General features: G+C 44.2%; 1 protein-coding gene across 5 annotated transcripts in view; it reads right to left on the bottom strand.

Moving 5' to 3' along the window:
• Window positions 1–12,500, bottom strand: part of anks1b (ankyrin repeat and sterile alpha motif domain containing 1B) — a 163,511-nt gene that overhangs the window by 62,756 nt on the left and 88,255 nt on the right. For all 5 annotated transcript variants that reach the window (XM_084038697.1, XM_084038695.1, XM_084038693.1 and 2 more), the window contains exons 12-13: window positions 8,688–8,824; window positions 302–488 (exon numbers count right to left, since the gene is read on the bottom strand). In XM_084038697.1, coding sequence (XP_083894823.1) covers window positions 302–488; window positions 8,688–8,824 — 324 coding nt within the window. The remainder of the gene's footprint in view (window positions 1–301; window positions 489–8,687; window positions 8,825–12,500) is intronic.

Raw genomic sequence — 12,500 nt, 5'->3', positions numbered from 1 at the left:
TCTCATAGATCGAGAATAGGATGCATCAAGGTTTCCATTGTTGAATGAAAACAATCAGAGTCTTTGAATACTTTGCTCGGTGTCCCTGAAGCAGACAGTCTAGAGACCCGACACCCAGCCTTTCTATACCGTGATCCCATTGAGGGGTTACTTGTGTTTCTGCTGATCCTCCCCCACAGGGAGATGAGAGGTCACCGAGTGGATTTCAGCAGGGCCGACGCTCGCTCTCACTTCACGTTGAGACCGACAGCCTTTAACACTAATTGCTTTTCCACCCTCCCGCTCGTTTCGTGGCTCTTACCGGCGAGCTGACAGTCGTCGTTGGAGCCTGCCGAGTCCTCCTGGTTGGGGCTGAGCGGCGGGCTGGCGGGAGGGCTGGTGCTGAAGCTGGCGTAGCCCAGGGACGAGCTCACCTCGCTGGGCTCGCAGCTGTGGTTCACCGGCCTCTGGACGTCCAGGGACGAAGACAGGGAGGTGCGCTGCTTGGGCTGGATGCAAGACAGGAAGGAGAAGCAGGAGTTAGAGAGCGGAGTGCTTTTATATAATGAGAGTTTTATATTTGCTTTTCCCTTTATGTGGCTAAATTTAACTTTACACATTCCAAATGCTTTGGAAGTGTTCCATAGGAACTCAATGTTGGCTCCCAATCAGTACACAAAATAAACCAACAGTATAAATGTCTCCCTGTGTTCTACATGCTTGGTCCCTTTATATTTTAAATTGCTGATTTCATTATGTCGAGATATTAGTTTTTAAATGCTATAATACACAAGACACGAGAATTCAGACCTATTCATTCTGACACCTGAACACGTGTGATGTAACAATACCTAGAGACGTGGACATTTATATAATGCAATATTGTAATTCAAGTATGAAAAAAGGGGAGCGAGGGACAGAAGTAAATAGAGAGATATGGACAGCTTTGCTCACAGCGAGGGAGAGAGTGAGAGAGTGAGACAGGGTGCGAGAGCAAGCGAGCCAGAGGACAACTCAAACTGTAGACTGGCATCTGGTAAACACATCTTACATAATGAGGCATTTGCAGCTCTCAACAACCTGCTGCTACGCTTCAAAACAGCTCGGCAGTCAGAACCCTGCTGGTGTGTGTGTGTGTGTGTGTGTGTTTGTGCATCCAAGTCGAAGGTTGGAATCAATACAGCGGACCTTAAAGGCAAAATAACATCCTGGAATGTTGAGAGACATGACGGGGAGACCTTCAGGAGACCTTCATTGTCTAACATGTCAAATGTCACTCAGGGCACAAGAAGTGGACCTTCAGAAAGAGTAAGCGAGGGAGGGGGGGTGAGGTTATGAAAGGAAAGCAGAGGAGGACAGAACGCTCCTTTGCGTGCACACGGCACTCAAATCAGGGTTTGAAGAGTCTTCAGATCGACTGAACTAAACTGAGATGAAAAACAAAAGCAAGACAAGAGCGGGGGGGGACAGGTGGAACGAGGGCACGGAAAATAAAAAGAGAATTGGACGGGGAGAAATGAAAAACAGTGGGTGGAAAGAAAACGAGTGAAAATGGAAACGGAAGAAGAACAGGTTAGGAAAGACGAACACAAGGAAGGTGTGATGGTAAGATGTGACGAGATGATGGAGGTTGGGTAGGAAGGAAGGAAGAAAGGAAGGAAGGAAGGAAGGAAGGAAGGAAGGAAGGAAGGAAGGAAGGAAGGAAGGAAGGAAGGAAGAGAACTGGTGCAGTAGGGTAAAAAAAAGACAAATGCATGGTCAGAGTAATGAAGAAATGGAAGAAGGCCAGAAGGGAAGCAGGATTTAGGATGGAAAGCTTTATAACACATCAATCTTCTCATTGTACTCTTGGCAAGAAAGCAATTAAGGGCATTTCTTTAACATCGCCTAATGCTAGCCCTATGGCCATTAATCATTCTTTTTGTATCCTCTTCATTTATGACCATTTTGTAATTTAAAGCATTGCTGAAATATCGGTAAGAAACAAATCAATGAAATCAAAAAAGAAACAGTCAAAAATACCAACATTAAACCGACTGACCCAAACTGGCACAACCCTGGATTTTGGAAGTGCTATGATGTGAGTGTGTGGTTTCAGATTGGGTGGGTGAGGCTGTGTTTGTTTCAATTCAATGGCAACTTGGACTTCTTCTATTCATCCTTCAAGCATCTCTTTATTGCAGCACTTATCTCGGCCTCGTCGCCGTGAATTTGGCTTCTTTCTAACAACTAAAGGCGTCGTCCCTCTGGACTCACGCTTATTAAGAGCTTTCACATGCACGCAAACACACACACACACACACACATGCACTGACACTGACACAACAGAACATACACACATGCTGTAGCTCTGGCTGAGGCTTAGCGTTAACAATGCAAACAGGCAGCAGGCTAATGAACATGTCGTGGCCGATTGGAAGGGGATTAATGAGCACAGAAGCACAACACACACACACACACACACACACACACACACACACACACACACACACACACACACACACACACACACACACACACACACACACACACACACACACACAGGCAGGTCTTCCGTGCCTGACTGAACTACAGCAAAAGACATTTTTCCCCGCCGTAACAGCATCCCCGGGGGAAAACATGCCATTTAACACTTCACAAATGTGTGTGTGTGTTGTGCCTGGGCGCTAATGAGTGACACATCCATTAGCTAAAAAGCGTAATTCCTCACCTAAGACGAGGGGGAGATGTGCCTCGCAGTTCGACTTTGCTTGCAGGCATTGAAACACGCTCATTTCCGTGCAAATCAAGGAATTGTGCACTAAATTATGAATAGCAGGATGATCAATTATCATAAAATTATCATGATTAAAAGATCAGACACGGTGAGGTTGGGGAACAGGGCTGTTCACTGTTGATGAATGAACCCTGACGAGAAGCAGAATTTACTGTGCAAACTGTAGGAGCGGTGATAAAAAAAAAACCCTAATGTATGTAAATTGTACCAAAGTGGGGGGTTATTTATTCCAACATGTTGCTACTTCCATTAAATCTCTTTAATGGCTGACTTATTCAATCATTTTCTGTGAGCAGGGGGCCGAAACGTAATCATCGTAATGGTTTTAATTTATATTTTCAGTTGTTGGCCCAACTTCTCTGACAGCAGTAGCCCAGAGTTAATTATGCAGTGTTCAGAGTAATGCGTATGTGTTTTAGCCAGTGTTTCCCCCTATTCTTTAGTCCTTATTATGGTGGCTTCACACAGTCACAACAACATGCAAACACACAAAGAGCAGAGCAGAAGACACATCGACTGCAGGGAGGAAAAAGCACTCGGGGATACAAAATAAAAGCAGTAAAAATCGCCTTTTACCCTCCTTACACACAAAACAAACTTATAACAGCGACTCTAACTGTAACTCCACTATTCAGATATTTATTCTGTGTAGGGACGGGACACATTTTTAAAATGTATTTATTTATCGTTTGTTTGTGCAGGGAGACGTCTCGCATCTGTGAGGCAATAAAATATTTGTTTTCTGAACAAAATTTAAGAGAGCTTCCAGTATGTTAACCTGCCAAATGGCAGATGAGTGCCGAGCAGGCAGAAATGAAGCTGTCAGGTGGTGAATGACACAATAACACTTTAGATGAGTAATCCAGGAGAGGTTGTTGAAAATAGCATGAATATAAAAAGCAGTCCTCAATTATCTCAATGTTAGCACAACCAACAACTAGTACCGGAACAACTACAGATGAGCATGAAACATGCAGGGATTTGTATTAAAGTAACAGTATGGGCTTATTTAACACACCGACCACACAGACCTGCGGTGTATTCGGTTCTAGACTTGTTCATTATTCTCCTCAATAGACCGTTTTTAGAACGTTTCACTCAGGTGAGCCTCTCAGGTTCTGACTTCAATATTTGAGTGACATTAACATATATAGTGCCCCCCTAAAGGCTCAAACGTGGTTCGACACACATCCTCTGACCACTGAAGTGCCCTCTTATCTCCCCGCTTTCATGTCGACTGAAAGAAATGCTGGTTTAAACCTCTTTTTGCCTTTTTTAAACGGCTGGATGAGGCAAAAGTAAGTAGGTAAACATAGAATCCGGACAATGTAAAGGTTCTCTCAGGTGGTGATAAAATGTGGTGGTGGAGGCACTCATGGGTAATATATTAAGTCAGCCTGGTTTCTTTTAAAAACAGGGTTCACTGTGGGCTGCTATTGGAAAACAGAATCAAAATCTATCGAGGGGTCAAATTGGCAGGCATCCAAATTAAACCACTTTTCTTTACCTGACAAAGCGAAGCTTCGAGGCTCAATTGGCCTTTTCTTTGGGGAGGCGTCAGACTGTACACTAGATATCTGACTCTCACAGAGATATCATCGATAAGGGCCTCATGCTCGATTGCACAAAGCTCCGATTGTTGGGTTGTCACTGTTTTTTTGCAACAATCCTCATCGTTCCTGCCAAATCTATACAACATAAAACGCAGTAAGAGCAGCCAAACCCAGCAGTCTCCGCAGCTCCCGACTAATGAGGCGACCCCGTTAATTACAGAGATCATCAAAACGCTACGTACAAATCCTTTTAATGCAGGTGGCAAATACCAGGAAGTAGCTCAGATGTGCTAACACCCGGCGGAGAGCTTTTAGCATTAACTTGAGTCCGTTTAATTGGCTGCGCCTGACCCGCGTCTCTCCTCTGGGGACACCGACATCCTGCAGGCTGGGAAGGCAAACCTCTTCAACAAGCACAAACACAGAAAGGTCTCCTAGTTGGCCCATCGGCCGCCGGCTACCATGGGAGGTATGAGCACTCCAAGGTAAGTGAAAGTATTTGTTTTTCTCTATTGTCGCTCCTTATGCTGCCCTCCGTTCTCACCAGCCCTCTCTAAACATGGCTACTCGGTTGTTTATTGACTGTGTGCCGACAATATGGACCCGATAGAAAGCACACGCAGAACTGTACAGCGCACACATGTACATGTGATTATGTAGATCCCAGCCAATATCCTGGAAGATTAACCGAGAGGAGCGTCACCGTCGGGGCGGCATCATCGAGTGACGGCGTGTGGATCCAGCACAAACACGACCCCGACAGCCGACTGACTGATGAGCGTGAACAGATTAATGAGCTCCAACTGCCAACGTGATTAGTGATCTGTCAAGCTTGTGTGTCAGGAAAGCAGGTTTAAAGTAGGACGAGTTCATTACACGGAAATAGGACGGGAGGAAAAGGTAAATGATGATGATTTATTCATGCGTTGCTTTTGTTTCTGGGGTAACTGTTAGTTTAATAAAGTAATGGAAACGTCTAGAGATCATCTGCTTCCTCATTTGCCCACAACACAAAGATATTCATATAAAAAAGTATAGAAAACACAAAAAAGTATCTCATACTTGAGAAGCAGAGAGCTAATTTAAACATTTAACGTTGTCTAAATGAGTGTGTCACACGACTAAGATACTAATTAAAGTATTTGTTTCAGCAGTACTTCGTCGACAAACTCCTGAGAAATAAATATAGAAAATAAAGAACATTTTTACATGTTGACGTTTCTTAACCAGCTGCTTGTTTAGTTGCTCACTAGCCATTTAGTGCTAGCAGGTAGTCCACAATTAGCTTGCGTGAGCTTATGTGTTGCTGAACCTGTTGGTTCGAGTAGTACGAGCAGTTCACATGCATTTGTACATGAGTCATTTTATGTTAATATCAACAGTCCTGGAGGTTCAAAAGCATTTTAAAATCCTCGGCCGTCAGTGTATGAGTGCGTGTTTGTGAATGTTGAAGAGTGCAGCGCTTTGAGCAGCTGGACGACTAGAAAACGCTACATAATACAAATCCATTTAACATTTCAAACTGAGCCGTTTGGAACTTTAAACAGATTTCTAATGAGATTCTGGCCCGGCAGTGAAGTTTAAAAAGTATATATTTAAGCTGTTAAAGCCTGGCGGCCTTTTCTTCTGATTGTCTTGTTTGTTTACTATGATTATGCTGTCAACTCAAAATGACTCGACGCTGATGTGAAAATTACACATATCACCTCTAAGTTCACAAGAGCTGCGTTGGACAAAACAAACCCGTCTCTACTCGACGAAATACTAAAATGATCCCCTTTTTTGATTTAGGCGAGATTGACTTGAGATTGAAAATGCAAAAGCACTTTGAACGCAGCGATTTTGGGTGAGTTCAGAGAAGAAGTCATGCGGTATCCTGAATGAGACACACACACACACTGATAACCCCGTGACGCAGAAAGAATTTTCTGTCCTTCTTGCTTTCCCTCTTTCTGCATCTTTTCACCCGTTCGATTATTCCCCCATTCTTGCCGTTTCACATCCCATCTGCCCGTGAGAGTGTGATCAAGAGCTCGTGGAGCTCCAACATGTCCAGCTGACAGTTTGGGCTAAGAAGCGAGCCATGAATGAAGAAGAACAAACCAAACATTAAGCCCATGGATTTCAGCCGACACAGACCGTGTGATCTCTTCACGCTTTTACAAAGTGATCGCATGTGTCGGGTATTTTATTTGGGATTTTTTTAAATCAGTGACTGGCTTGTGGTCAGTGGCGCAGCAGCATTAGAAGCATGCAGGCTGAATAATTATGTTTAAACCCGCATTTAAATAGCAGAATTACTCACAACACTTTTTTTTTTTACAGCAGCCTCGGGGAGGAGGGAGGTTTACACACTGTAAAAAATGTGCCACATAGGACGTCACTAAGTCTCACACCAATCAACCACTTCTAACTTGAGAGGATTATAATTAAACTTCGATTTGAATGAATGTATTTTCTAATGTCTGCTTGTTCTCAGATCTAATATTGTCGAGTGAGAGCTCAATATAGGAAAAATTAATATCATTTATTTATTGTCTCGCCACAACTGACTGATGAGGATTGTGCCAATATTCCCTCTTTAATAAAATGACTGTTCAAATGAGAAACTAAAAGTAGAAAATTAATTCAGCACAAACAACAGGCGCTCAGAGCTACATTGTGTTACATTATTCACTCTTTGTGATACGAAGAAGTCGAGGATAAAGGGAGGAACGTTGAATAGAAACAAGACAAATTAGTCTAAAGTAGAGAAATTCATAACATTAACTATTTGTGTGCAGTGTTCACATCTCTGTATCTTGGAAAATTCAATATCAAGATCCCTGAAGAGATCTGCATCAGATTTGTCCAAAGCTGCCTATTTGAGGAAATTCTATTCCTACATATGATTTAATATAAGGTTATATAACAGCAGCAGTAAAGCATCTGATCAAATCATCCTTACATCACCGTGTTTACAAACAGTGAAATTGAACCCATGCTTTCCCTGGACGCCTCCACATTAATATTCTAATAGGAACAACAGGAGGGACTTTAGCACCAAACCAGACTCTTCTAGACATAACGTCATGTAGTCAACAGTCATGTGTGTGTGTGTGTGTGTGTGTGTTATTGGGCATACAGTGTGTTATTTATGATGAAATAGCCAGCGGGAGCACTAAAGTGAAATGAAATGAATTCGAGAGAATTAATTAGACGCTATAAATTTGAACTCTGCTGCTCCTTGATTATGTGCGCCTCAAGCGGCGGGGGGGCCCGCTGGGCGCCGCGTGACATCCCTCTACGCGCATCAGTTAGTTAACATGCCACAGATAGACTCACGGTGGTGGGAGGGAGGGGAGGAGGGTGGACGACGAGGTGAGGTTAGGAAACAAGGAAGGAAAGTCTTATCATGAGCCCTTAAACTCTTATTTTCTTAAAGTAAAAAAAAAGAAACCAGTGTTATCTTAAATAACCAAATCAAAACACTTAATTCAAGGGAATTCTTGAAAAATGTACAAGATAACCGCCTCGCCCCACTGTGTACCTCAGTAAAACTAATATTTTATATTTAACTACACGAAAGCAGCTCAGGAAGATTTTTTTTTCAGCGTTAAGACAGACTGACTTATTAAAGGGCAAACTGAGATGGTGCGTCTGATACCATCTTCCCGGTGACAGACGTGTGAGAGCTAATTAATCCCGAGTCGCCGAGGAAGTTGATTTAATGTTGCATTTGAATTTCTGAATGCTGATTGGAAGCCGTGCATGATAAGTGGCACATTACTGATCTAATCCTGTTGTTGTCGTACGAGTCCGTGACCAAAGTAACAGAGACGGTGAAGTTTGCCGAGCGTGTCAACAGGCTTTAGAATAAAGGCAGTGATGTCAACTTCTGATGTGATGATACTGAAGCTTGTTAACTGAATGCTTCTAACAACGCGGCTTGGTCGCCCGGGAGGTCCATCCCCTGAAATCACCCTAAATGAGTCATGTCTGTCTCATCATTTCAGCAGTAGCTTCAGGGGGCTTGGGAACTGGATTTTAACAGTCCACTGCATTTGGCTCCTCAATCCGGATCACCTCTGATATGTTAGATTCCACTATTAAACAATTTCAAGCTAAAATGCACCTGTTCTGAACGGTGGTTCGGGCGGGAAGAATAAGTGTGTGTGTGTGTGTGTGTGTGTGTGTGTGTGTGTGTGTGTGTGTGTATGCAGGTGTTTAAGCTTCTTGTGGGTGGATACTGTAATGTTCAATAATGCATCAGGTGCTTCTGCAACACATTCATTAGTGTGTGTGTGTGTGTGTGTGTGTGTGTGTGTGTGTGTGTGTGTGTGTGTGTGTGTGTGTGTGTGTGTGTGTGTGTGTGTGTGTGTGTGTGCGTGTGCGCTCACCTGTGGGCGGATGACTCTCTCGATGTTCTTCAGGGCCGTGTCGGGGGAGGGGGGGGAGCAGTCTGGAGTGGGGCCTGTCGAGCAGTTGCCATGGTTACCGTGCTCCCCCTCACTCACCGTTACATGGGACAAGTGACCTTGAAGGGGGAGAGAGAGAGAGAGTGTGAGAGAGAGAGAGAGAGAGAGAGAGAGAGAGGGTTCTTTTGTTTTCCTCATTGCACTGTTTTCATTATGTTGTCATCATACAGGAGACCCCGAGCGGTCAAGGTGGTCCGTCCATTTGAGTGTCGTCGTCCTGCCATGACTTGGCACAGACAGGTCAGATAAGTCACCAGGTCATGGCCAGCTTCATTTCAGGTACCTCGAAACAACGGAAGCGGCTGGAAACCTGTTTTTAAAGTTCCAGAAAAGGTACAAAAGAGACAACAACTCTCCAGAGTTTGAGCAGCAGTCCCACTTCTGAAGCCAGTCTTTGTCCTCCATCCTAATGATCCTTTTGAAACTTTTCATTTATGAAGGGAGAAGATTTAGGGTTACTGTCGAGCTGCAGCACATTTTATGTTATAAATAAGGACTCCTCAGTGCACTTTTGGAAGAGTGTGTAGCTCGATGCCTAATGTGTCGCCTGCCTAATAGAGCAATCCCAGAGTCGTGTTAGTACAGGAGAGAGGTGAGAAGAGCCTATTTTATACATTGACAAGCTTCTGCAGCAACCACAGCAGAAAGATACGACAGCGGCCCAGCGCAGTTTCATGTCTGTCTCGGTTTCACACACACACACACACACACACACACACACACACACACACACACACACACACACACACACACACACACACACACACACACACACACACACACACACACACACACACACACACACACACACACACACACGAGTGGGTGCAGGGCCGAGTGTCGGAGTTAATTTCCCCAGCGTATGATCAGCTAACAGGAGGTAGGGAAAAAAAAACACGAGAAGGAGAAAAGAAAGGAACAAAGGAAGGAGAGGGAAGTGCTGAAGTAGCCAAATTAAATTTCAGAGGGAGAAAGCATCTGTCTTAATCAACTGGAGGAGACACAGAACACAGTCACGATATCAAAGACGCCCCAAAACCTTCACAGCCTCGTCTGCTTCCACACTCGTATCATAACACCTTCACAATCAATAATGTGGATGTAGTATTTGTTTGAACTCGGCCGTCTCATTTCAAAAACAAGCTGCAACAAAACATTTAATTATTAAAAAATGAATCCTCATATTTCATTTAGAAGTAGCGCATTCCTCTACTACAATAACTTCCTCTGTTTTCATTCTTACAGCTCAATCACGAAGCTGATGTAACACTGAAAGCATCTGCTCCCGCCTCACAGTTTGCCACCGGCTTCCATCATATGTCTATTTTGAATTTCTGGCTGCGGACGCAGAGGCACACAATCTCACAGACGCCAGCCCTTCAGGGAAAGTGACACGTCTTCGCCACGCACGTGTCTCCCTGTGTACCGTGTGCATGCATGTGCAGGAGCACAGACGGAGGTATGCTTGCTGGATTTTTTTACTGATGTGCGAGTGCAGTACAGCTGCAGACGCACACATCCTGAATCGGCGCCTGGAGCTGAGTCGCTGGTTGGATGTGGGCGTAAATAGATACAAACAAAATCGGGAAAAATGAGAGAGGGAGGGGAGAGAAGAAAGGAAGGATGCAACAGAGGGATATATAAATATATATATATAGACAGAGATTGAGGTTTTGTCCTATTGAGTAAATAAGCCTGTCAACGCTGAGGCTTTGATGATGGATGTGAAATATGCGTGCGTGTGTGTGATTGTGACTGTGCTTCCTCCAGATCTGCCTTGAGCTCACTTCTGGGAAACACTCTCAGCCCTCCTTGCCAAAGAAGACGTGCGTTTGTGCATGAAGGTGCACACGCATAACACACGCATGAGGCTGCAGATGCGCTATAATTGGTGAGATATTAACTGCTTACACCCATATGTTCCATGAGGAGAGTGAGAAGTGGCCTCTGGGAAAACGTGAAACTTTGTAAAAGCTTTTAACAGGTTTCACAGGATTCAGATATTCTCTGCATGCCAAGGATACTTAGCCGAGTGTGATGCAAAGATGCACAAAAAATGTATGAGTGTGAGTTTGAGAGCAGCTGCGAGGCGTGTTGAAGCAGCAACGCAGCAGCGTGTGCAGGAGGAGTGTGTCGGCTGTCCTCTTCTACCCGCCGAACAAGACTGTCGATTTCAGGAGCGCTTCTTTAGGCTGTCAGTTCTGCCTCTATGCCACTCTGACAAGCTCAAGTCCATATACTCTCTGTGTGTGTGTGTGTGTGTGTGTGTGTGTGTGTGTGTGTGTGTGTGTGTGTGTGTGTGTGTGTGTGTGTGTGTGTGTGTGTGTGTGTGTGTGTGTGTGTGTGTGTGTTCGAGTATTGGCAGCTGCCTCCCCTTAAACATTCTAAAATTACAGCTTAGTTCACAACATATGGATAAATCTCTCTCTTTATATAGAGAGCTATATCTATCTCAGCACCATGATGTTTGAGGGAGTGAGTGAGCCTTTTTTTAGAAATAAAAAGCATAGCAAAGCATATGCATCACAGCATTTACGTCTTGAGGAGAAACCAATGGGCCTTGGGCTGAGACAGAGTAGGGATGTCAGAAAGTATCACGAGCAATCTAAATCCAGCGCGTCATTGGGCCTCCACCCTTTCAATGGGAAAGCCATGGAGCTCCTATTCGCTGCCGTGAGCCACTCTGCATCTAAACGGGATTAATGGAGTGAGAATCAGAGACATCACTTCTTTATCCGTCACAGAGAAGTGAGGCTGGAAGGTAATATGAGAGGGGGGGGAGACATAATAGACCGAGGCCTTTAATTCATAAAGCTCAAAGGTAGAGGTGCCCTAATCTGAATTAATTCATGGAAGCTGCTGCTAGAATACTGTTCTCCAACGTAATCCAGGTGGTAGCTCATGAAAATTAACACGCTAATCAGCCACTTCATATTAACCTGAGATATCCTTAGTTCAAAATGTGTTCTATAAACGTACAGGAAGGTGTTAAATTATATTATTATATCCTATAATATCCAAGAAATAACTAGGGCATAACACCAGTAACGGCTGCCACCCTGCTGCGATTCCCTACCTGTGTGTTGACCTATTTTGTACAGGAAGTTCCCTGAGATGTGCAGGACTTATAAAAGAATGGTTTGTAGACGTCAGCGGCATCTTGTTTACCTCCTGCAGTCAAGTGTGGGTTTATCTCGGGAGGAACTCAGTCGATGGCAGCGAAGAGGCACTTTTTCCTGCACGGCCCTTCCTTCCCATCTCCGGGAACACATTTCACCTCCGGGGCTTTTTGTTGCAACCCGGCTGTCAGCGCTGAGATCTTGTGGTGCAAAAAACCAGCTGATCTGCTGTTTTCCAGCACACACACTTCAGAATCTCAGTTGCTTTCAATAGAAGAAGACAAATAATCTGGAATGTCCTCCAATCTCCAAATATTAAGCAACGGGGAGAAAACATCAAGCTGTCATGGAGAAGATCTGCACATCTTCAGCTGAAAACAGAAATCTTCACGGAGCGGCGATCAATACTCGCCAACAGCTGCAGCAGGAATGAATTCCCTCATTTGAAACAAATGGAATTCCATCAGAAAGGATTCCATCTAATACAATCAGTTTAATCCGGAGTAAATGTACGAAACGACTGCCCGAGGACTCGCTGAGTGGTAGGATTATGAACTCGGCGTACTTTGCATTACAAAAGAAGAGAAATTCCATTTATTTACTGTGATAAATGACA

Source organism: Eutrigla gurnardus, assembly GCF_963514095.1.
Source record: "Eutrigla gurnardus genome assembly, chromosome: 21".
Classification (NCBI taxonomy): domain Eukaryota; kingdom Metazoa; phylum Chordata; class Actinopteri; order Perciformes; family Triglidae; genus Eutrigla; species Eutrigla gurnardus.
This window is presented reverse-complemented; position numbering and strand designations above follow the sequence as displayed.